This window comes from Pseudophryne corroboree, chromosome 5, assembly GCF_028390025.1.
Source record: "Pseudophryne corroboree isolate aPseCor3 chromosome 5, aPseCor3.hap2, whole genome shotgun sequence".
NCBI lineage: Eukaryota > Metazoa > Chordata > Amphibia > Anura > Myobatrachidae > Pseudophryne > Pseudophryne corroboree.
The window spans coordinates 174,685,880-174,712,521 of NC_086448.1; the positions used below are offsets into that span (position 1 = coordinate 174,685,880).

Genomic DNA, 26,642 nt, shown 5'->3' on the forward strand with positions numbered 1-26,642 from the left:
GCTTTGTCATGTAAAAGCACTTATCTGATTTTTCATATGGATAGGACAGAATTGAGGACTCGTCCCCAGTTTCTCCCTAAGGTGGTATCAGCTTTTCACTTGAACCAACCTATTGTGGTGCCTGCGGCTACTAGGGACTTGGAAGATTCCAAGTTACTGGACGTAGTCAGGGCCTTAAAAATTTATATTTCCAGGACGGCTGGAGTCAGGAAAACTGACTCGTTTTTTATCCTGTAGGCACCCAACAAAATAGGTGCTCCTGGTTCTAAGCAGACTATTGCTCGCTGACTTTGTAGCACAATTCAGCTGGAGCATTCTGCGGCTGGATTGCCGCATCCTAAATCAGTAACAGCCCATTCCACGAGGAAAGTGGGCTCATCTTGGGCGGCTGCCCGAGGGGTCTCGGCTTTACAACTTTGCCGAGCTGCAACTTGGTCAGGGGCAAACACGTTTGCTAACTTCTACAAATTTGATACCCTGGCTGAGGAGGACCTTGAGTTCTCTCATTCGGTGCTGCAGAGTCATCCGCACTCTCCCGCCCGTTTGGGAGCTTTGGTATAATCCCCATGGTCCTTACGGAGTTCCCAGCATCCACTAGGACATCAGAGAAAATAAGATTTTACTCACCGGTAAATCTATTTCTCGTAGTCCGTAGTGAATGCTGGGCGCCCATCCCAAGTGCGGATTGTCTGCAATACTTGTATATAGTTATTGCCTAACTAAAGGGTTATTGTTGAGCCATCTGTTGAGAGGCTCAGTTATATTTCATACTGTTAACTGGGTATAGTATCACGAGTTATACGGTGTGATTGGTGTGGCTGGTATGAGTCTTACCCGGGATTCAAAATCCTTCCTTATTGTGTCAGCTCTTCCAGGCACAGTATCCAACTGAGGTCTGGAGGAGGGGCATAGAGGGAGGAGCCAGTGCACACCAGATAGTACCTAATCTTTCTTTTAGAGTGCCCAGTCTCCTGCGGAGCCCGTCTATTCCCCATGGTCCTTACGGAGTTCCCAGCATCCACTACGGACTACGAGAAATAGATTTACCTGTGAGTAAAATCTTATTATATTAAAGATGCTGTCTTAAGTGATAGGTGTGTGTGTGTGTGTGTGTGTGTGTGTGTGTATGTATGTATGTGTATATATATATATATATATATATATATATATATATATTAAACATGCCCAAAGAGACATGAGTATACTGGGTCCTAGAGTCAAAGCTATGTCGATTTCTGCTTGACGTGTCCTGTAGAATATGCAATGGACAGATGATGCCGACTTGAGGCATTTGGAAGGCTGAGGATTGTGTGGAGAAGGGTTCTCGGACCTGGTCTCCACAGCTATCGCTGGTAATTCTGATATTTTGCCTTATATTCCTGCACAGCCTACGAAAGCACGACATTATCAAATGCAGCCTTTCGAATAAAGAAACAAGAAAGTCCGAGGTGCATCCTTTCTTGCCAGAGGCGGGGGCAGAGGAAAGAAGCTGCACAACACGGCTAGTTCCCAGGTACAGAAGTCCTCCCCGGCCTCTACAAAAATCCACCGCATGTCGCTGGGGCTCCACAGGCGGAGCTAGGCCCGGTGGGGGCACGCCTTCGTAAGTTCAGCCACAAGTGGGTTCACTCCCTGTTAGATCCCTGGGCAATAGATATTGTGTCTCAGGGATACAAGCTGGACTTTGAGAAGATGCCCCCTCACCGACGGCCCGGCCGGCTTCCCCCCACGAGAGGGAAACAGTGTTAACTGCAATTCATAAATTGTATCTTTAACAGGTGGTGGTCAAGGTTCCCCTCCTTCAACAAGGAGGGGGTTATTATTCGACCATGTTGTAGTCCCGAAACCAGACGGTTCGGTCGGACCCATATTGAATTTAAAATCCCTGAACATATACCTGAAAGGGTTCAAGTTCAAGTTGGAATCGCTAAGAGCGGTGATTGCAAGCCTGAAAGGGGGAGATTTTATGGTGACTCGGGACATAAAGGATGCATTCCTTCATGTCCGCATTTATCCACCTCATCAGGCGTACCTCAGAATTGCGGTACGGGATGGTCATTACCAATTTCAAACGTTGCCGTTTGGTCTCTCCACGGCCTTGAGAATATTCACCAAGGTAATGGCGGAAATGATGGTGCTCCTGCGGAAGCAAGGTGTCACTATTATCACGTACTTGGACGATCTCCTCATAAAAGCGAGATCAAGAGAGCAGTTGCTGAACAGCGTATCACTTTCTCTGGAAGTGAAACGGCAACACGGCTGGATTCTATATATTCCAAAGTCGCAGTTGGTTCTTACAGCTCATCTGCCTCTCCTAGGCATGATCCTAGACACAGACCAGAGAAATATTTATCTCCCGATAGAGAGAGCTCAGGAGCTCGCGACACTGGTCAGGAATCTATTAAAACTAAAACAGGTGTCAGTGCATCACTGCACTCGAGTCCTGGGAAGGAGTGTGGCATCATACGAGGCCATTCCCTTCGGCAGGTTCCATTACCTCCAATGGGACTTACTGTACAAGTGGTCCGGATCACATCTTCGGATGCATCGGTTAATCACCCTATCCCCCAGAGCAAGGGGGTGTCTCCTGTGCTGACTGCAGAGTGCTCACCTTCTCGAAGGTCGCAGATTCGGCATTCAGGACTGGGTCCTGGTGACCATGGATGCAAGCCTCCGAGAGTGGGGGGCAGTCACACAGGGAAGAAATTTCCAAGGGCTTTGGTCAAGGCAGGAGACTTGCCTTCACATCAATATCCTGGAACTAAGGGCCATATACAATGCCCTAAGTCAAGCGGAGACCCTGCTTCGCGACCAACCGGTTCTGATCCAGTCAGACAATATCACCGCAGTGGCTCCTGTAAACCGCCAAGGCGGCACAAGGAGCAGGGTGGCGATGGTAGAAGCCACCAGAGTTCTTCGCTGGGCGGAGAATCACGTAAGCACACTGTCAGCAGTGTTCATTCCGGGAGTGGACAACTGGGAGGCAGACTTCCTCAGCAGGCACGACCTCCACCCGGGAGAGTGGGGACTTCACCAAGAAGTCTTCACGCAGATTGCAAATCGACGGGAACTGCCACAGGTGGACATGATGGCGTCCCACCTCGACAAAAAGCTAATATGGTATTGCGCCAGGTCAAGGGACCCTCAGGCGATAGCTGTGGACGCACTAGTAACACTGTGGGTGTTCCAGTCGGTCTATGTATTTCCTCCTCTTCCTCTCATACCAAAGGTGCTGAGAATTGTAAGAAAAAGAGGAGTGAGAACAATACTCATTGTTCCGGATTGACCATGAAGGACTTGGTACCCGGAACTGCAAGAAATGCTCACAGAGGACCCATGGCCTCTGCCTCTCAGACAGGACCTGTTGCAACAAGGGCCCTGTCTGTTCCAAGACTTGCTGCGTTTGACGGCATGGCGGTTGAACACCGGATCCTAGCAGAAAAAGGCATTCCGGATGCAGTTATTCCTACGCTGAAAGGCTAGGAAGGACGTGACAGCAAAGCATTATCACCGTATATGGCGAAAATATGTGCTTGGTGTGAGGCCAGGAAGGCCCTACAGAAGAATTCCAGCTGGGTCGATTCCTGCACATCCTACAGTCAGGAGTGACTATGGGCCTAAAATTAGGGTCCATACAGGTCCAGATTTCGGCCCTATCCATTTTCTTTCACAGAGAACTGGCTTCACTGCCTGAGGTTCAGACGTTTGCTAAGGGAGTGCTGCATATTCAGCGCCCTTTTGTGCCACCAGTGGCACTTTGGGATCTTAACGTGGTGTTGGGTTTCCTGAAATCCCACTGGTTTGAGCCATTTAAGACTGTGGAGCTAAAGTATCTCACGTGGAAAGTGGTCATGCTGTTGGCCTTAGCTCCGGCTAGGCGTGTGTTAGAATTGGCGGCTTTGTCATGTAAAAGCCGCTATCTGGTTTTCCAGATGGACAGGGCAGAATTGCGTACTCGTCCGCAATTTCTGCAAAAGGTGGTGTAATCTTTTCATTTGAACCAACTTATTGTGGTGCCTGCGGCTACTTGTGACTTGGAAGATTCCAAGTTGCTTGACGTAGTCCGGGCTTTGAAGAATTATGTAACCAGAACGGCTGGGGTCAGGAAGACTGACTCGCTGTTTATCCTGTATGCGTCCAACAAAGTGGGTGCTCCTGCTTCAAAGCAAGCTATTGCTCACTGGATCTGTAACACGATTCAGCAGGCTCATTCTGCGGCTGGATTGCCGCATCCAAAATCAGTGAAAGCCCATTCCACAAGGAAGGTGGGCTCTTCTTGGGCGGCTGCCCAAGGGGTCTCTGCATTACAGCTTTGCCGAGCTGCTACTTGGTCAGGTTCAAACACATTTGCAAAATTCTACATGTTTGATACCCTGGCTGAGGAGGACCTTGTGTTTGCCCATTCGGTGCTGCAGAGTCATCTGCACTCTCCCGCCCGTTTGGGAGCTTTGGTATAATCCCCATGGTTCTTACGGAGTCCCCAGCATCCACTAGGACGTTAGAGAAAATAAGATTTTACTTACCGGTAAATCTATTTCTCGTAGTCCGTAGTGGATGCTGGGCGCCCGTCCCAAGTGCGGACTTTTTCTGCAATGCTTGTATATAGTTATTGCTTAAATAAGGGTTATGTTATAGCTGCATCAGGGTTTATCTGATGCTCTGTTATTGTTCATACTGTTAACTGGGTAAGTTTATCACGAGTTATAAGGTGTAATTGGAGTGGCTGGTATGAGTCTTACCCTGGATTCCAAAATCCTTTCCTTGTAATGTCAGCTCTTCCGGGCACAGTTTCCTTAACTGAGGTCTGGAGGAGGGGCATAGAGGGAGGAGCCAGTGCACACCAGATAGTACTAAATCTTTCTTTAGAGTGCCCAGTCTCCTGCGGAGCCCGCTATTCCCCATAGTCCTTACGGAGTCCCCAGCATCCACTACGGACTACGAGAAATAGATTTACCGGTAAGTAAAATCTTATTTTTACAGTAACATTAAGTGGAGACTTTGCTTTGTTTGTTAGAGTATACATAAGTAATATTCACATATTTCTATAATGCTTTTTTTCAATAACCGCAAACTTTCCCTTGGTTATATTGGCCCACATTGTGTTTTGTGATCAGTTAAATTTTATTAATACTTGCTTTGGGCATATTATTCAGCTGGGTAATGTACTATATGTGATTTGATTTCATATGTAAAGTACAAATTTGACTTGTGCTATTTATAGTGCTCCTTTTATAACTGAATGGGATAATCATTATTGCTCATTTGTGTGAGCCTACATGATCATTCGAAAAGAATTGTGTATAAACCGTTGTTACAAAATGACCCTTCTGACCCAGGTTATCATGTCCCCTTTCTCTAACGTCCTAGTGGATGCTGGGGACTCCGAAAGGACCATGGGGAATAGCGGCTCCGCAGGAGACTGGGCACAAAAGTAAAAGCTTTAGGACTAGCTGGTGTGCACTGGCTCCTCCCCCTATGACCCTCCTCCAAGCCTCAGTTAAGATTTTGTGCCCGAACGAGAAGGGTGCAATCTAGGTGGCTCTCCTGAGCTGCTTAGAGTAAAAGTTTAAATAGGTTTTTTTATTTTCAGTGAGACCTGCTGGCAACAGGCTCACTGCACCGAGGGACTAACGGGAGAAGAAGCGAACTCACCTGCGTGCAGAGTGGATTGGGCTTCTTAGGCTACTGGACATTAGCTCCAGAGGGACAATCACAGGCCCAGCCATGGATGGGTCCCGGAGCCGCGCCGCCGTCCCCCTTACAGAGCCAGAAGACTGAAGAGGTCCGGAAAATCGGCGGCAGAAGACGTCCTGTCTTCACTAAGGTAGCGCACAGCACCGCAGCTGTGCGCCATTGCTCTCAGCACACTTCACACTCCGGTCACTGAGGGCACCCTGAGACGCAATAAAAACACCTTTTTTGGCAAAAAATACATCACATATAGCTCCTGGGCTATATGGATGTATTTAACCCCTGCCTAATTTTACATAAAAAAGCGGGAGAAAGGCTCCGCCCCTTTTTCGGCGGCCTATCTCCTCAGCACACTGGCGCCATTTTTTCCTCACAGCTCCGTTGGAGGAAGGCTCCCTGACTCTCCCCTGCAGTCCTGCACTACAGAAACAGGGTAAAACAAGAGAGGGGGGGGCACTAAATTGGCATATAAATATATACAGCAGCTATATAAGGGAAAAACACTTATATAAGGTTATCCCTGTGTATATATATAGCGCTCTGGTGTGTGCTGGCAAACTCTCCCTCTGTCTCCCCAAAGGGCTAGTGGGGTCCTGTCCTCTATCAGAGCATTCCCTGTGTGTGTGCTGTGTGTCGGTACGTTGTGTCGACATGTATGAGGAGGAAAATGGTGTGGAGGCGGAGCAATTGCCTGTGTTAGTGATGTCACCCCCTAGGGAGTCGACACCTGACTGGATGGTCTTATGGAAAGAATTACGTGATAGTGTCAGCACTTTACAAAAGACTGTTGACGACATGAGACAGCCGGCAAATCAGTTAATACCTGTACAGGCGTCTCAAGCACCGTCAGGGGCTCTAAAGCGCCCGTTACCTCAGGTCGATACAGACACAGACACGGACACTGACTCCAGTGTCGACGGTGAGGAAACAAACGTATTTTCCAGTAGGGCCACACGTTACATGATCACGGCAATGAAGGAGGTTTTGAACATTTCTGATACCACAAGTACCACAAAAAAGGGTATTATGTGGGGTGTGAAAAAACTACCCCTAGTTTTTCCTGAATCAGATGAATTAAATGAGGTGTGTGATGAAGCGTGGGTTTCCCCCGATAAAAAACTGCTAATTTCTAAAAAGTTATTGGCATTATACCCTTTCCCGCCAGAGGTTAGGGCGCGTTGGGAAACACCCCCTAGCGTAGATAAGGCGCTCACACGCTTATCAAAACAAGTGGCGTTACCGTCCCCTGATACGGCCGCCCTCAAGGAACCAGCTGATAGGAAGCTGGAAAATATCCTTAAAAGTATATACACACATACTGGTATTATACTGCGACCAGCAATCGCCTCAGCCTGGATGTGCAGTGCTGGGGTGGCTTTGTCGGATTCCCTGACTGAAAATATTGATACCCTGCACAGGGACAATATATTATTGACTATAGAGCATTTAAAGGATGCATTTCTATATATGCGAGATGCACAGAGGGATATTTGTACTCTGGCATCAAGAGTAAGTGCGATGTCCATTTCTGCCAGAAGAGGATTATGGACGCGACAGTGGTCAGGGGATGCGGATTCCAAACGGCATATGGAAGTATTGCCGTATAAAGGGGAGGAGTTATTTGGGGTCGGTCTATCGGACCTGGTGGCCACAGCAACGGCTGGAAAATCCACCTTTTTACCCCAAGTCACCTCGCAGCAGAAAAAGATAGTCTTTTCAGGCTCAGTCCTTTCGTCCCCATAAATGCAAGCGGGCAAAAGGCCACTCATATCTGCCCAGGGGCAGAGGAAGGGGAAAAAGACTGCAGCAGACAGCCTCTTCCCACGAACAGAAGCCCTCCCCCGCTTCTGCCAAGTCCTCAGCATGACGCTGGGGCCTTACAAGCGGACTCAGGCACGGTGGGGGCCCGTCTCAAGAATTTTAGCGCGCAGTGGGCTCACTCGCAAGTGGACCCCTGGATCCTGCAGGTAGTATCTCAGGGGTACAAATTGGAATTCGAGACGTCTCCCCCTCGCCGGTTCCTGAAGTCTGCTTTACCAACGTCTCCCCCAGACAGGGAGGCGGTATTGGAAGCCATTCACAAGCTGTATTCGGTGAGACCCATTTTAAATCTGAAATCCTTGAACACTTACATAAAAAGGTTCAAGTTCAAGATGGAGTCACTCAGAGCAGTGATAGCGAACCTGGAAGAAGGGGACTATATGGTGTCTCTGGACATCAAGGATGCTTACCTCCATGTCCCAATTTGCCCTTCTCACCAAGGGTACCTCAGGTTTGTGGTTCAGAACTGTCATTATCAGTTTCAGACGCTGCCGTTTGGATTGTCCACGGCACCCCGGGTCTTTACCAAGGTAATGGCCGAAATGATGATTCTTCTTCAAAGAAAAGGCGTCTTAATTATCCCTTACTTGGATGATCTCCTGATAAGGGCAAGGTCCAGAGAACAGTTAGAGGTCGGAGTAGCACTATCTCAAGTAGTACTACGACAGCACGGATGGATTCTAAATATTCCAAAATCGCAGCTGATTCCGACGACACGTCTGCTGTTCCTAGGGATGATTCTGGACACAGTACAGAAAAAGGTGTTTCTCCCGGAGGAGAAGGCCAAGGAGTTATCCGACCTAGTCAGGAACCTCCTAAGACCAGGCCAAGTGTCAGTACATCAATGCACAAGGGTCCTGGGAAAGATGGTGGCTTCTTACGAAGCGATTCCATTCGGCAGATTCCACGCAAGAACTTTTCAGTGGGATCTGCTGGACAAATGGTCCGGATCGCATCTTCAAATGCATCAGCGGATAACCCTGTCTCCAAGGACAAGGGTGTCTCTCCTGTGGTGGTTACAGAGTGCTCATCTCCTAGAGGGCCGCAGATTCGGCATTCAGGATTGGGTCCTGGTGACCACGGATGCCAGCCTGAGAGGCTGGGGAGCAGTCACACAGGGAAAAAATTTCCAGGGCTTGTGGTCAAGCATGGAAACGTCACTTCACATAAATATCCTGGAACTAAGGGCCATTTACAATGCCCTAAGTCAGGCAAGACCTCTGCTTCAGGGTCAGCCGGTGTTGATCCAGTCGGACAACATCACGGCAGTCGCCCACGTAAACAGACAGGGCGGCACAAGAAGCAGGAGGGCAATGATGGAAGTGGCAAGGATTCTTCGCTGGGCGGAAAATCATGTGATAGCACTGTCAGCAGTGTTCATTCCGGGAGTGGACAACTGGGAAGCAGACTTCCTCAGCAGACACGATCTTCACCCGGGGGAGTGGGGACTTCACCCAGAAGTCTTCCACATGATTGTGAACCGTTGGGAAAAACCAAAGGTGGACATGATGGCGTCCCGCCTCAACAAAAAACTGGACAGATATTGCGCCAGGTCAAGGGACCCTCAGGCGATAGCTGTGGACGCTCTGGTAACACCGTGGGTGTACCAGTCAGTGTATGTGTTCCCTCCTCTTCCTTTCATACCAAAAGTACTGAGAATCATAAGAAGGAGAGGAGTAAAGACTATACTCGTGGCTCCGGATTGACCAAGAAGGACTTGGTACCCGGAAATTCAAGAGATGCTCACGGAAGACCCGTGGCCTCTACCTCTAAGAAAGGACCTGCTCCAGCAGGGACCATGTCTGTTCCAAGACTTACAGCGGCTGCGTTTGACGGCATGGCGGTTGAACGCCGGATCCTGAAGGAAAAAGGCATTCCGGATGAAGTCATCCCTACCCTGATCAAAGCCAGGAAGGATGTAACCGTACAACATTATCACCGTATTTGGCGTAAATATGTTGCGTGGTGCGAGGCCAGGAAGGCCCCTACAGAGGAATTTCAACTGGGTCGTTTCCTGCATTTCCTGCAAACAGGACTGTCTATGGGCCTCAAATTAGGGTCCATTAAGGTTCAAATTTCGGCCCTGTCAATATTCTTCCAAAAAGAACTGGCTTCTATTCCTGAAGTTCAGACGTTTGTCAAGGGAGTACTGCATATACAGCCTCCTTTTGTGCCTCCAGTGGCACCTTGGGATCTCAATGTAGTTTTGGGATTCCTAAAATCACATTGGTTTGAACCACTCACCACTGTGGACTTAAAATATCTCACATGGAAAGTGGTAATGCTGTTAGCCCTGGCTTCAGCCAGGCGTGTCTCAGAATTGGCGGCTTTATCCTATAAAAGCCCTTACCTAATTTTTCATACGGACAGGGCAGAATTGAGGACTCGTCCTCAATTTCTCCCTAAGGTGGTTTCAGCTTTTCACTTAAACCAGCCTATTGTGGTGCCTGCGGCTACTAGGGACTTGGAGGATTCCAAGTTGCTGGACGTAGTCAGGGCCCTGAAAATATATGTTTCCAGGACGGCTGGAGTCAGAAAATCTGATTCGCTGTTTATCCTGTATGCACCCAACAAGCTGGGTGCTCCTGCTTCTAAGCAGACGATTGCTCGTTGGATTTGTAGTACAATTTAGCTTGCACATTCTGTGGCAGGCCTGCCACAGCCAAAATCTGTAAAAGCCCATTCCACACGGAAAGTAGGCTCATCTTGGGCGGCTGCCCGAGGGGTCTCGGCTTTACAACTTTGCCGAGCAGCTACTTGGTCAGGGGCAAACACGTTTGCTAAATTCTACAAATTTGATACCCTGGCTGAGGAGGACCTGGAGTTCTCTCATTCGGTGCTGCAGAGTCATCCGCACTCTCCCGCCCGTTTGGGAGCTTTGGTATAATCCCCATGGTCCTTTCGGAGTCCCCAGCATCCACTAGGACGTTAGAGAAAATAAGAATTTACTTAACGATAATTCTATTTCTCATAGTCCGTAGTGGATGCTGGGCGCCCATCCCAAGTGCGGATTGTCTGCAATACTTGTACATAGTTACAAAAATCGGGTTATTATTGTTGTGAGCCATCTTTTCAGAGGCTCCTCTGTTATCATGCTGTTAACTGGGTTCAGATCACAGGTTGTACGGTGTGATTGGTGTGGCTGGTATGAGTCTTACCCGGGATTCAAAATCCTTCCTTATTGTGTACGCTCGTCCGGGCACAGTATCCTAACTGAGGCTTGGAGGAGGGTCATAGGGGGAGGAGCCAGTGCACACCAGCTAGTCCTAAAGCTTTTACTTTTGTGCCCAGTCTCCTGCGGAGCCGCTATTCCCCATGGTCCTTTCAGAGTCCCCAGCATCCACTACGGACTATGAGAAATAGAATTATCGGTAAGTAAATTCTTAATTTTTTTCCCCCCCCCACCATCTTTTCTAAAAACAGCATCAATTTTATAGACAAGTTTTATTTCTGTATTTGTATGTTAAAAATGGATTCCTTATTAAATGTCCCTATTTTTTCCTGATATGCAGCTGCGTAAAGCTGGCAGCTGAGTTGTAACACGAGCAGAACTGAGCAGTGGCAGCATTTTGCAAACATTTCATGTGTAAAACATTCTTATCCGAAAGTGTTGTTGAATGATGTATTTAATATTCCATTTAATAAGATCTTCCTCTTTGCAGACGATGACTTTGATCAATTTGATAAGCCTGGCGCAGAAAGATCTCGAAGAAGAAGAGCTACGGATGATGACTGGGACAGGTAGCTATGTTTCTGCCTCTGTTTAAGCACTATACATTGAATAGCATTATCTCTTCATTTGTAATGGCATTTTATATTCCGGTCTGAACGTACCATGTGATTCTACTGAAGATGTTAGAAGCTGTATGCATTTCAGTGTTAAGGCAATGCTGGATTTTACTTTATCTAGAGAGATGCCGAGACAGCATGCAGAGTTTAGGAAGCTATCCTTCTGAATGGTTTGTTTGTTTATTAATATATATGTTCTTATTAAGCTTTCCATTGATGTTTTAAATAATGGTTCATTTTGTCAGTCTTGAAACTTTAAAGGAGGCCGATTTCTTTCATAGTTTCATGTCACAATTATCCTGTCCTATCATAAGCAAGGTAAAGGAGTACAACCTAGCATGGTGTATTATGACAGTGTCAGGTGAATTGGCTGAGTAATTTAAAAAAAAAAATTATTGGTAAAGAGATCATGCAATCACACCGATACCCCTTCTCCATGTGAGTACCGTGTCCGATCCGGGATGTTTAACCTGGCTGCAACCCGTGTGGCCATCCCCCCCCCCCCCGTTTCCACTGCCCTTCGACACGGGTTATTCCCGTGTCTGATCTGTTTCCACCTAACCCGGGTAAGCTTTGTAAAACCCTGTTGATGTCATTACAAATGGACTTTTTACTGTCTAATCAAGATGATGTCATCAAAACGGAGGGGTGGTGCCTGCTCACAGCATTGCAGCAATGGACACCGATGCAGTAGCTGTGTCTATCATGGAGTCGCAGACTGTTTGCAGTTTACTGCTGCTTATTTCTGCTACAGACAGCTTGATGCAGCTTCTGACATTGTGCTACCTACTGCTGAGCTGGAGAAGGAGGGCTCAATTCTTTGCAGAGAGGGCTACCTGGAGCTTCTGCTGCTGCTGTATACTGTCTGTCTGTAATCTGCTGCGGTGCCTGCATTTGCCCAGCGTGTCTCCCAGTGATGACATCTTCCTGTGCCCCAGAAAAACCAATCAGCATCTCAGAGCGTTACTCATGTCTGAAAACACGTGTAATGACCGTTTCCACTGCACAGTTACCCGTGGCATTACCGTGTTCTACCCAGGTAGCTATCCGGGTAGGATTCCCCGGTTACTCAACACGTGTTGAGCCGTTTCCACCCACTAAAAACCTGTGTCGATGCGTGCCCCCGTGCAAAAACACGGGTAAAAAAAGCTAGTGGAAAAGGGGTACTAGAGATGTAGTAGACTGAAGCAATGTGTCAAAAAGGTTATGTAACAATTAAAAGTAAATGCCATGGTAACATGCCAGGTGGAGTGTTGGAACTGTTGGGCCATTACATCATATCAGTGAAGGAAAACACAAGGGTAACATAGTTCCACAGTGAGAATATGGGGGGAGGCTGTATGGTTCGTGGAGCTTCAAAAAACCAAAGTTAGTATCCAGAAATAGCCAAGTAGGTCAGTAAGGGGAAGTGTTAATTTTGCAGATGAAAAATTTTGACTAAAAGTATTCGTCGACTACACTTTACTAAACTTACATGAAAACGGAGATCCACTGACTAAATCTTAGCTCAAACAAAGCAAAAAAAATGACTGACTAAAGGGTCAATCCAGTTGCACATGAAGTATGCAATATGCCGCGACGCTTGAGTGCCGGCAACGACCTGATCTCACACCCTTTGCGTGCTGAAAGGGGCCCCAATTTGCACAAAATTGCTTTGACCTCTATGGGGTGGCGAGCACTTTTGTGCAAATTTTGGTCGCCGTAAAGTGCTGCAGCGATGACTCGCACTTGCGAGATCATCACAGCTAATTGGATTGACCCATTAAACTAAATTTAAAATCTTTATCAAAATTAACACTGGAAGTAGGGTTTTACATTTTTAAAGAATAATTGTGTAGTCTAAAAATTTAGACTGTGTGTGTCGACATGTATGTAATAAAGTTATACTTTCAAGGTGTGCGTGTCCTGTTTTTATTTGGGTATTTTTTTTGCAGTAGAACTACAGGTACCAGCGGGCCCATTTCCCCCCCGCATGCTGGTACTTGTGGTTCTCCAAGTATCAGCTTGCAGGGGAGGCTTGCTGGGACTTGTAGTTCTTCTGCAAAAAAACATTATTCTTTCATTTTCAACAAGGCTATCAGCCCCCCATCCGCAGCCCTTGGATGGGGGGGGGGGGACAGCCTCGGGCTTCACCCCTGGCCCTTGGGTGGCTGGGGGGGACCCCTTGATTTGAGGGGTCCCCCCTCCTCCAGGGTACCCCGGCCAGGGGTGACTAGTTGGGGTTTTAATGCCACGGCCGCAGGGACCGGTATAAAAGTGTCCCCCCGGCTGTGGCATTATCTCCCCAGCTAGTGGAGCCTGGTGCTGGTACAAAAAATACGGAGGACCCCTACGCTTTTTGTCCCCCGTATTTTTTTGCACCAGGACCGGACGCAGAGCCCGCTGCTGGTTCTAATAATACGGGGGATCCCCTGTCCGTTTCCCCCCCCCCCCCATATTTTTACAACCAGTACTGGCTCGAAGAGCCCGAGGCTGGTTATGCTTAGGAGGGGGGACCCCACGCATTTTTTTTTCCCCTTGATTTTAACCCATTCCCACCCCTTCCCACTAAAAACCATGCTCTCAGTTAAAAAAAAATAAAAAAAATATTTTTAAAAATATATAAATAATACTTGTGTCCCTCTAATAGACAAACCAAGTACATAATCCCTTCTTATATAAATAGATATGCTGTTAGCAATAAAAAAAAACCCCCATGTTTTACATTTTTTATATTAGATTCCGCCAGCAAAGTGAGGCGGAAGGAAATTGACGATATTACTGTCGAAAAGCACTAAAGTCGAATCGACATTCTTCAATTGAATATACTTTTGGCGAATTGCCGCATTTTTACCACTGCAGACATGTCGAATTTTCAAAATGTCGAATTGCAAAAAGTCGAATCTGAAAAGTCAGTTTTTTAGTCAAAGTACTGTATTGCATTGTCGATTTTTTTTTTTTTTTGTGTCGAAAATGCCTCGTTTTTCGACATTTTCGGGAATTCGACCGCAATTGTATATACCCCCTTGAATGCTGTGTGTTAATATGGAGGTTTTCAGTTATTAGCGGTTTACGGATACGACCATTACCGATAATTAAGTTACATGAACGTTGCAAATTTTCCTGCATTCCTCCGGGCTGTTTGAGGATAAACTCTGTGATGTTTGTGATTGCGAAGTGACTGAGAAACCATCGGAACACCATGACCTTGTAGTTGCTAATTAAATAATCCTCTCCCCCATTGATGATCTGTCTTTAGTAACCTTTCTACTGAGATACCAGACCAGTTACCAGCGTGTGGACTAAGTGATGTTAGTAATATTCAATGTACATGTTTATATTTTCAGTGAACTGGAGGATGACCTACTTGAGGAAGATTACTTGTCGGGGAAAAAGGTATACCATTTACAATTTTTTATTTTTGACAAAATAAGTAATAAAAAAATGCGTAAGATCTTGTTTACTCCAGATATTCCTGCTGACGGATTTATTTAATGTCTTCATCAGATTTCACCAGATCTCTCTGATGAGGAGCTTAATGATGATCTTCTCCAAAGCGATGAGGAAGAGCAGGATGCGGTTAATTTCAGGTATGTATTTTTTTCTGCAGCTTCACTTTAATGCATTGTCACCTTTGACTCTTTAATCTTACTCCTTATGTCTAAAAGCAGATGATTGCATTAGGTTGCAACCTTGCTATGGTTTACTACTGATGTCTGTTATCTATAGGGTTAAATTGAATACAGTTCAATGTTTTTCATTTCAAATTCTGTGTGTGTTTTGAAACCATCAATTTCAGTGGTGGGAATGTATTGCCATATTACTGACATATCTGAAGTATCAACGCACATTGAATACGTTTTAAATAAACAAACTAAGGGTGTATACACACGGTGAGATCCTTGCTATGCCCGATTTTCACTTGCGATTTTCCTTGAACTCCCCGGAGCCCAGATAGCACAGACTTTGACTAACTTTTCTTGAGATATGAACTATGTGTGCTTACGATTTTGGCTTATGTGAGATTTTGGCTTATGTGAGATGACATTGACATGTGAGATGAACTAGATAGTACACCGATCTAGCAAGGATTGACTTGCCTGCACAGTCTATCTTTTCTTGCGATGCCTACCTGGCGGGACCGCGCATCGGGTGTGTACACACGGTGAGAGATTTTCTTTTCGATTTTGACTATATAGTCAAAATCGCAAGAGAAGTTAGTGCAGATCGCAAGGTGAAAGTCACCTTGCGATCCCGATGCGTGGTCCCGCCAGGTCGGCATCGCAAGAAAAGATAGACTGTGCAGGCATGTCAATCCTTGCTAGATCGGTGTACTATCTAGTTCATCTCGCATGTCAATGACATCTCACATAAGCCAAAATCGTAAGCACACATAGTCCATATCTCAAGAAAAGTTAGTCAAAATCGGTGGTGCTGGGCTCCAGGGAGTTCATGGGAAATCGCAAGTGAAAATCGGGCACAGCAAGGATCTCACCGTGTGTACACACCCAAGGGGTTATATGAACATTCCTTCACAGAACAACCTGCTGTAAATTTACACCTGAAAGTTATCAAAATGGGAACAATGTCAGCCATGACAAAATTCCATTACTAAAATCCAATGTTTCTCGTGTAAGAATTTTAGCTGACACTCTGTGTGGAAATCCTTCACCACCACCTGTAATATGAGCTCCAGCAAGATTTCTAGTGGATATGAGCAGTGGACTTTCCAAGTAAAGTCAATTTGCATGGAATCCATAGCATAGTACTTTCTCCAGTCTAGTCTACTCAGTCTCAGTTGGGGCTTGGTAGTTGAGCTGTCACCGATTTTGGAGGGCAGGCAGTGTTTGTGTAAAGCTGGGTTCACACCTGACCTGTAGGCTGGCCAATCCAGGTATGTATACACACTTACTGATCTGCTGCTTATTGTGTTGTGCAGCACACCCAGCTGGGCAGGCATTTGAATTTTCCATCCCAGCTGCGATGTTGCCACCGCACAGCAAACAGTCTATACACACAGCCAGAAGCGCTGATATATCTGAAGAGATATCTGCCATCGGCTGTGCTGCACATCCCACATGATATGTCTGTGAACTACATTGTTCACATACATAACGGGGGTACACACCTGCTGATGGGCTCACGATTTATCGGCTGTATCGCCTGTGGACCCAGCTTTAGTGAATACTAGTGGACACCTGTCAAAATCTACAGTTTTATTTGTTTTTTTAAAACAACGCCTTCCAGTAAGGCTGCAGGGGATCATTCTATTAAGGGTAAGTATACATTAAAGTATTTACTTTAGGACTGATCATAGAACACTATGCACACACCAAGTCTGACACTGAACTGAGGGAGTAATGTATTATATGTATCACACCCACACTTATCGTGGGGGTATAACGCTTTATGCTGCACATCTTTACCTGAGTGAAGCAGGAAGCAGTAGCACGGAGATGTATTAACATCTCAGATGCCAAAGTGGGGGAGTGAAAACTCTCCCCTTCGGCGAACGCTGCCAGATCCCCCATAGCGCTTCAGCTTAGTACTGATGCACCGTGTCTCTCCTTGGACGGCTCTGGTGCACATGCGCAAGATCTTGCTACTCGCGTAAGAGCTCACATGCAACCAGAAACCGGCACCCACCGCAGCCAGGTGTATGTGCAACAACACCTTCAGCTGTTGAAATCAATAGTTGCAGATGTCTGAACGGTCAGTGCAACTGACCATACATTAATTGCCTGCATATTGGCGTACTATCTTTTATATAGCAGCGACAATGTCATTCTGCATGCACCACCGCTGTAATGCATGGAGTAGAAGTGGTATCAGTGCATATAACGTGTGCTGAAATCATGTCTCTCTCATATTGACGATTTATACATTTACGTAAACGGCACGGGCATTGAATAGGTCGAATGTAAAATCAACCTAAAAACGGGTGAAAAGTACAGGTTTCTCCTGCAGGGTCCACACGTTATCCACAGGATAAACATTGCGGATATGAGGTAGCGACAGCGGATTGGCACCAACGATCAAAGCTTTTGGCCTCCCAGAATGCAACTGGCCAGCCCCCTATATCCCCGCCTCCTGGCTCAGACAATTCAGTTTTTTGTTTGGTGCGGCAGGAGCCAGACCATGGTCAGTGGGCTGCTGGTTTTTAGCAGCCGTGAGCTTTTTATTTTATTTTTGTAGTCCTATTTTTTTATTAATTTTTATTTTTTTAAATCGATCTTTCTAATAAAAGTCTTATACATACCTTACAAAGAGTCGCTCCAACAGCTCCCTGCCCGGTCGCGACAACGCTTACCCACGTGTACAGTGCTGTTCGGCGGCGTCTGTGTAGGATGTACTAGCAAGTCCAGCAGACGTTACAAAGCTGTGGCCAGAGCACGGGGAGAAGGTAAGGCATCTGTTCCGCTTAGAGGGGAAATTCGAGAGACAGCCGCACTGTTTCAGGATGGAGACTACCAAACAGTCGCTGACTCGTCTGCCACCTCGTGTGCACCAGCGCTAGTCCTCAGGGATCATAGGCTCCAGGAGTAGTATGAGGCCGTAATACCTGGGGTTGATGTTAGCAGTTGGAGTGAGACGCTACCCTGGTTGCCTCTCCCCCTGGTTCATGACCAGTTTCCTCTGAGTTTCCCGCCATGAACTGATTTCCCGCTTCCGTCTGAGACGCTGTGTGTCTAAAATGACCCAGTCGCAGCATAGGCAGCTGTATGACTGGTCCGTCGGTGTTCACTTGGGCGTCTGTGTTCACTGTAGGTTCACGGGGCGGTTGTGTACACTAATAGTGTCTGGATCCACTCGGCGTTTGATCAATCCTGGAAGTCTCCATGTATCCCACTCTCCTGAGCTTGGTGATAAAGCACTAAGTCTCTACCATCGCTGTGTGACTGAATACATTTAAAGTCCTATAGGATGTAATGCAGTAATATGTTTCTCCTACATACTTGAAATGTATCTGTAGTTGAAGATGTGCTCATATTGCTTATTTTACTAATGTGTAACCTGTGACTGATTGCTAATGTGATTGCTGACTTTACTATTTTCTGTCAGTTTCTGTGTATTCCGATCCTCAATGCTGATGTGAAGCAGGGAGGGATCGGATTGTATGTCACTTTAACAAGTTTTAAAGTGATTTCAGTCACAAATTGTGTAGTTAACACTGTACAGGTGTGTGATTTATTTATCATGTCTAAGAGAGGCAAGGGTGAGGCGGATACACTCTCCACAGCAGCATCAACACTCATTTCATGTTTGTCTTGCAAAGCTGGGTTAACCTCTCAGGATCTGGTTCAAAATGGATTAACCCCATGGGCTACGTTTGCAGAGACATTACCCAGTATAGCTGAGTGGATAATGCCAGCTCCTATACCAGGAATAGGTTACCCTGTTAACCATTACTTGCAACATTCCACCTGGGGTTTATCACATCCAGTACAGGAATCTGCAGCCTTTCAACAAAAACAGGCTGAAAGGCCGATGGAAAGTAAATCACATAGACATGGAACAACAACTTCACAGTCTACACATGTTTCAGATGGGGACTCGTCAGAGGATGAGAACTCATCGAACTCAGTCTGCATACATAGATGAGGATGAAGGTCTTAACTCTGTGGATCCTCTTCCGCCTGGGGACTGTTTAAAAAGGGAGGTGGCTCCCAAAGTAGATACGCATGTCATTTGATTGGCGCGGAAATCTATATTATCTCTGCCTTCAACATCATTAAATGATGTCACAGATAGGAAAATAGATGGTTTTCTAAAAAACATTTTCTCCTTGTCTGGGGCAATTATAAGACCAGCCATGGCTTCAGCCTGGATGGCAAAAGCAGTGGCAGCCTGGGCTGATGCAATAGAGAATGATCTTTTTTTGGCATCTAGAGATCAAAAATCCCTTATTGCACATATCAAACAGGCAGTTCGTTTTATGGAAGAAGCAGCCTTGGATATGGGTACGGTTGCCTCTCAGGCATCAGCCTCAGAAGTAGCAGCTCGCAGAGCAGTTTGGCTATGTACATGGAAAGCTGACTCAGAATCCAAGAAGGTTCTGGAGTCTTTGCCTTTTACTGGAGATATTCTTTTTGGTAAAGAATGAAACGGTATTTTGGAGTCAGAAGCAGACTCCAAGAAAGTGACGTTTCCTTCCACACACCAATCCAAGCTTAGATTTCCAGATTTTCTGCCCTTTTGGGGGTTATGGCAAACAGTCTCAATCTGACAAGTGGGGTAAGACTAAAAAGCATTGGGCTACCAGAAGGCCGGCTTCGAAGTCAAAAATTAAGCCATAAACCTAATGGTGCGGGCCTCCACCTAGGGCACCCCAGGGTTGGATGCCGACTTCATTTTGCACAGATCTGGCAGCAGTCTACCACAGATGCCTGGGTGCAAGAAGCGGTATCTCACGGTTAAGCGTTTGCTTTCAAGAAACGCCCTCCTCTAAGGTTTTTTTGTACCAGCCCGTCTTCATTGGAAATGAAGGCCAGGGCTCTGCAAGAGGCAATTCAGAAGTTCGACATGGTGGAGTATGCTCACTTCCACTCGAGGCCTCTGCAACATCTGATCCTTTCCAAATGGAATGGTTTTCATCAGACAATAAAAACGCAGATTATGGTCCTTCCTCTGCCTTGTGCCTACAGACATCCCGTCTGGACAAAGGGAGACCCTTTTGGATATCAGATTGGGAAATTCTGACAGATGTCTTAAGGGCTGGGGAGCAGTGTCACGAAGAAGTTGCTTCCAAGGACAGTGGACCAATGAAGAAAGTTGTCTGCCAATAAATAAATTGGAACTTCGGGCCATTTATATGGCACTCATTCAGGCAAAGGACCTTCTTCATGGGAAACCACTTCATATTCGTTCGGACAATTCAACAGCAGTAGCGTACCTCAATCATCAACGAAGAACTCTCAGCCAAAAAACAATGAATGAGGTAAGCTGCACGTTAAGGTGGGCAGAACTTCATCATCCAGCCTTGTCCGCAGTGTTTGTTCCGGGAGTCCTAAACTGGGAAATGGATTTTCTCAGTCAATACGCAATTCATGCAAACGAATGGGCTTTACACCCCAAGGTCTTCCAGACCCTGGTAGACAAATGGGGGTTACCGGAGATAGATCTCATGGTGTCTGGTCAAAACAACAAAGTTTCTGCATATGGGTCAATAACAAAGGATCCAAGAACGACTTTTGTGGTTGCCCTGTAAGTGAGATGGGTACGTCTGGCCTTTGTGTTTCCACCGATCGCCCTGTTGCCCAAGGTGATGCGAAAGGTAAAACAAGTAAAGGGCGCCATGATACTAATAGCTCCGGCTTGGCCCAGAAGACATTGGTACACAGATCTGCAGAGACTGTCAATGGATGCTCCATTTCTACTCTCAACGTCCAGATCTACTGTCTCTGGGTCCTTGCTATTACAAGCACCTGGATCGACTGTCTTTGACGGCGTGGCTCTTGAGACTTCCATTCTGAAAGCAAGAGGATTCTCACAACAGGTAATTCAAACAATGCTTAGAACAAGGAAAACATCCTCCGTTCGCATTAATTACAGAATATGGCAAGCCTATATTCAATGGTGCAGTGACCGAAAATTTGACCCTAGGTCTTTCAGAGTTTCCAGAGTCCTAGCATTCCTTCAGGCAGGAATGGACAAAGGTCTACGGGTGGCATTCTTGAGAGTGCAGGTGTCAGCATTAACTTTATGGTTCCAAAACAAAATTGCTAACCTACAGAATGCTCGCACTTTCTTCCAGTTAATGCTTAACATCCAACCTCCTTTTGTTCTTCCTGCATTGCCTTGGGATTTAAGTTTAGTCCTAAAGGCACTTCAGGTTGCTCCATTTGAACCACTAAAGCAAGTGGATCTTAAATGGTTTACTACTAGCGCTCTTTTTCCACTGGCTATTGTTTCAGCTAGAAGTGTTTCAGATTTAGGGGCATTATTATGTCGCCCTCCTTTTCTGATTTTTCATCCAGATAGAGCGGTTCTTAGAACCAAATATGATCATCTTCCTAAGGTGTTGTCTAAATTACACCTTAATAAAGAAACTGTTGTCCCGGCCTTCCAAGGGCGAACCTTTTTGCAGGAGATGCATCATTGAATGTAGTCCGCTCCTTAAGTATCTATGTGGATCGTACCAGTGCCATCAGAAAGACAGACACTGGCGAGGTGGCTTCGGATGACTATTTTAGAAGCATATTCTCAAGCTGATCTCCCTGTTCTGGCTAATGTCTCTGCTCACTCTACTCGTAAGGTAGGTCTGTCATGGGCAGCACAACGTGGTGCTTCAGCTGAACAGATATGTAAGGCAACCACATGGTCTTCCATTAACACATTCATTAGACATTATGCATTTGATACCTTTGCCTCTCAGGACGCTGAATTCGGGGGAAGGATTTTCCTGTCCGATCAGGAGTGTCCCCCACCACTAAATTTGCTTTGGGACATTTCAATGTTTGTCATGTGGATAACCTGTGGATCCTGCAACAGAAATAAGTTATGGTAGACTTAGCGTTGATACAGTGGGGATTGAAAGTTTGGGCACCCCAGGCAAAAATTCATTTTAATGTGCAAAAAGAAGCCAAGGAAAGATGGAAAAATCTCCAAAAGGCATCAAATTACAGATTAGACATTCTTATAAAATGTCAAAAAAAGTTTGATTTCATTTCCTTAATTGATACTTTCAAAAGAACAGAAAACAAAAAATGGCGTCTGCAAAAGTTTGGGCACCCTGCAGAGTTAATACCTTGTACTGCCCCCTTTGGCAAGTATCACAGCTTGTAAACGCTTTTTGTAGCCAGCCAAGAGTCTTTCAATTCTTGTTTGAGGTATCTTCGCCTATTCTTCCTTACAAAAGTCTTCCAGTTCTTTGAGATTCCTGGGCTGTCTGTGACGCACTGCTCTTTTAAGGTCTATCCATAGATTTTCAATTATGTTGTGGTCAGGAGATTGTGAAGGCCATGGCAAAACCTTCAGTTTACGACTTTTGATGTAATCCACCGTGGATTTTGAGGTGTGTTTAGGATCATTAAAACCTCTTTATATCGGGCGCTAATAGTATTTTCTGTTAAAAAACATTTTGAATATAGTAAAACTCAGCTGCAAAAAGTTAATGACCTGGGGTTCACAGGTCAAATAAATTACACTGGACCACCCAAGTGCAATTAACCACAAAACTCCAATTTGAAAAAACTCTTGCGCTATAGTTATATAATTACAAGATATGGCTGACAAGAATGACAAACTCCTGATAAATTCAAAATATATTTACTATTGTATAAATTATCATATAATAAAACAAGACCGGTCTTTAAAACATCAAAAAATAATAACAAATATGTATACTTTCTAATACATGGAGGTGGACTTAAGCATACTCTGTGCACAGACGTGTGCACAGAGTATGCTTAAGTCCACCTCCATGTATTAGAAAGTATACATATTTGTTATTATTTTTTGGTGTTTTAAAGACCGGTCTTGTTTTATTATATGATAATTTATACAATAGTAAATATATTTTGAATTTATCAGGAGTTTGTCATTCTTGTCATCCATATCTTGTAATTATATAACTATAGCGCAAGAGTTTTTTCAAATTGGTGTTTAGGATCATTATCCATTTGTAGAAGCCAGCCTCTCTTTAACTTCAGCTTTTTCACAGATGGCATGAAGTTAGCATCCAAAATTTGCTGGAATCTTATTGAATCCATTTTTCCTTCTACTCGTGAAATGTTCCCTGTGCCACTGGCTGCAATACAACCCCAAAGCATGATTGATCCACCCCCATGCTTAACAGTTGGACAGAGGTTCTTTTCATTAAATTCTGTGCCCTTCCTTCTCCAAACGTACCTTTGCTCATTCCGGCCAAAAAGTCAGATTTTAACCTCATCGGTCCACAGAACTTTATTCCAAAATGCATCAGGCTTGTCTATATGTTCATTTGCAAACTTCAAACGCTGATTTTTGTGGTGAGGACGTAGAAGAGGTTTTCTTCTGATGACTCTTCCATGAAGACCATATTTGTACAAGTATCTCTTTATAGTGGAATAGTGTACCACAACTCCAGTGTCTGCCAGATCTTCCTGGAGGGATCGTGCAGTCCAACGTGGATTTTGACTTGCTTTTCTCACAATCCTGCGAGCTGTTTTGTCTGATATTTTTCTTGGTCTTCCAGATCTTGCTTTAACTTCCACTGTTCCTGATGACTGCCATTTCTTAATTACATTCCGAACAGAGGATATGGGCATCTGATAACGCTTTGCTATCTTCTTATAGCCTTCTCCTGCTTTGTGAGCGTCAACTATTCTCAGTTTCAGTGTTCTACACAACTGCTTAGAGGAACCCATGGTGCTGATTGTTGGAGCAAGGTCAGATGAGTCTGGGCTTTTAAAACCTTTGAGATTGACATCACCTGGTCTTTCCAGACGATGATTGAGAACAATCCATGACACTGCCAGGTCTCAGCTGTCCAAAGGGGGCAGTACAAGGTATTAACTCTGCAGGGTGCCCAAACTTTTGCAGACGCCATTTTTTTTTCTGTTCTTTTGAAAGTGTAAATTATGGAAATAAAATCAAACTTTTTTTTGACATGTTATAAGAATGTCTAATCTGTAATTTGATGCATTTTGGAGATTTTTCCATCTTTCCTTGGCTTCTTTTTACACATTAAAATGATTTTTTGCCTGGGGTGCCCAAACTTTCAATCCCCACTGTAACTCTATTTCTCCTAAGTCCACAGTATCCACAGGGATCCCACCCTGATGCACCCGATTTGAGGATCCTTTCACCTACTAACCTCTTCTTTCTTGTACGGATGGGTGTGCATGTGTGTTCTTCTTGCCTGATTAGGGCTCTCTATGATGCTCCTACCTTGAGCTTTGGAAAACAACTGAATTGCCAGTGCCAGGAGGCGGGGATATAGGGGACTGGCCCGTTGCATTCTGGGAGGCTGAAAGTTTATCGTTGGTGCCATTCCGTTGTCGCTACCTCATATGCCCAATGTTTATCCTGTGGATACTGTGGACTTAGGAGAAATTGAGTTATCAACGGTAAGTCTGCCATATCTATTATTTTTTGACTTGTCAAAAGAACTGCGCTAATTGAATACCCCCTTAGTATCACTGGTGGCCAGGTAGATTATTGAAAATTCGTTTTCAGAGCTTTTCCAAAAATGATGAATTCCATCAAGTAAACTGATAGGTTGAAATTTTTTATCATAGTTCACAAGGAGTCACTGTCAGTCTCAACGCAACCACTGGGGACATGTCTTCATTTGACCTTTCTAAGAGCATGAGTGAGGAGTGTACAGCAGAGGAGACAGAATTTGAAGAGGCAGAGAATGAAGAGGTATATGAAGACCTTGATTTGCAAGAGAGTAACTGTGAAGATTTGGCGGTGGACTCCTATGAAGAAAATGATGAGCTTGTTGATGAACAGGTAGAATATACTGAAGAAGAAACCACAGATGAGGTACTGGAGCTTGAGATAAATGAACCTCTGGATGAATTTCAAGTAAGTCCTGACTTGTATCTGCTGATTATGGTTCTTCATGTGCCTTATGTTTAAGGGTGATTTGAAATCTATTCACTTCCAGAATGAGATGAAAATAAGACCTATTATCAGTGTCTGCCAGTTTCTTTATCTAGATTGTGACAGTTTGTGTTGACAGCTTGTTTGTTGTCAGGTAACAGTCTTTTGTCATGCTAGACGGCAAAAGAGAATCATGACCTTGAGGATTGTATCGTCGTGGATGAAAACTGCTTTGTGTTCCAGGGTCCACTTGCAATTGTTCATAGTGTTTAATGCAAAAGCTATTATCCAAGCTTTTGAACAAGATCTGATAGTAATCTAAAGCTAAAAGATTATTGACTTCCTAAAGACATCTTTAAGGTGCTTACTCTAAGGGAATGATTGATTGCTCTCACCAGTCATTTTTGTAACTAATAGCTGTCCAAACCTGAATGAAGAGATTGAAGGGACGGTGTTTGCCCACAGAGATAATAGATTTATAAAGGATTCATTATTTTGAGGGTAGGTCAGCTAGAAAAGAAAAGGTTAATTTTGTGTATGTGTGAATACATTTTTGCTTTTCAATATTTCATTTTTTCATATAGATAAGACTTTTAATCTGAAAATGTTAAAGGCTGATGCATAAACTTAATTGTTATAGACATGTTTTTTTCCTAGTACTATGATTGGGCATTAAAACATTTCTGTGTATGTTGCCTATCAGATCATCCTGCTTACCCAGAATGGATAGACTATGGGGTATATGCAATTGCGGTCGAATTCGCGGCAATTATCGCCGGTTTTTTAATTCGACCAAATTCGCCAGGTGAATCCCGGCAGGTGCCTGCCGGGATTCACCATATTCAATGAAAAACGGATTCGCCAGAATCGCGGGCGAAAATCGGCCGATTTGGCGGATTTTGCCGCGATTTTAAAAAACGGGAAAAAAACGGGAAAAACCCGAAAAAAAAATGGCGTGGGGTCCCCCCTCCAAAGCATAACCAGCCTCGGGCTCTTTGAGCTGGTCCTGGTTCTAAAAATGCAGGGGGAAAATTGGCCAGGGATCCCCCGTATTTTTAAAACCAGCACCGGGCTCTGCGCCTGATGCTGGTGCCAAAAATACGGGGGACAAAAAGAGTAGGGGTCCCCCGTATTTTTAACACCAGCATCGGGCTCCACTAGCTGGACAGATAATGCCACAGCCGGGGGTCACTTTTATGCCGTGCCCTGCGGCCGTGGCATCAAATATCCAACTAGTCACCCCTGGCCGGGGTACCCTGGGGGAGTGGGGACCCCTTCAATCAAGGGGTCCCCCCCCCCCCAGCCACCCAAGGGCCAGGGGTGAAGCCCGAGGCTGTCCCCCCCCATCCAATTGGCTGCGGATGGGGGGGCTGATAGCCTTTGTGATAATAAAAAGATATTGTTTTTTCCATTAGTACTACAAGTCCCAGCAAGCCTCCCCCGCAAGCTGGTACTTGGAGAACCACAAGTACCAGCATGCGGGAGAAAAACGGGCCCGCTGGTACCTGTAGTACTACTGGAAAAAAAATACCCAAATAAAAACAGGACACAGACACCGTGACTTGTACAACTTTATTACATACTGCCGACACACACATACTTACCTATGTTGACACGCCGACTGCCACGGTCGCCGACGATCCGAGGGTACCTGTGAAAAAATTATACTCACCTTCCAGCGTCCAGAGGTACATCCACGTCCAGAGGTAAATCCACGTTCTTGGCAAAAAAACAAACCGAACACCGATCCATACCGGACTAGAAAGGGGTCCAATGTTTTCACATCAGACCCCTTTCTCCCGAATGCCGGGACATCACGTGACTCCTGTCAC

General features: G+C 45.4%; 1 protein-coding gene across 11 annotated transcripts in view; it reads left to right on the forward strand.

The window, feature by feature from the left end:
• Nucleotides 1-26,642, forward strand: part of RBM33 (RNA binding motif protein 33) — a 297,939-nt gene that overhangs the window by 34,028 nt on the left and 237,269 nt on the right. For all 11 annotated transcript variants that reach the window (XR_010177641.1, XR_010177640.1, XM_063921887.1 and 8 more), the window contains exons 2-5: nt 11,175-11,253; nt 14,628-14,676; nt 14,788-14,870; nt 24,501-24,792. Coding sequence is in view for 9 of the 11 variants with exons in the window: in XM_063921887.1 (XP_063777957.1) it covers nt 11,175-11,253; nt 14,628-14,676; nt 14,788-14,870; nt 24,501-24,792 (503 nt within the window). In the remaining 2 variants the exon portion in view is untranslated. The remainder of the gene's footprint in view (nt 1-11,174; nt 11,254-14,627; nt 14,677-14,787; nt 14,871-24,500; nt 24,793-26,642) is intronic.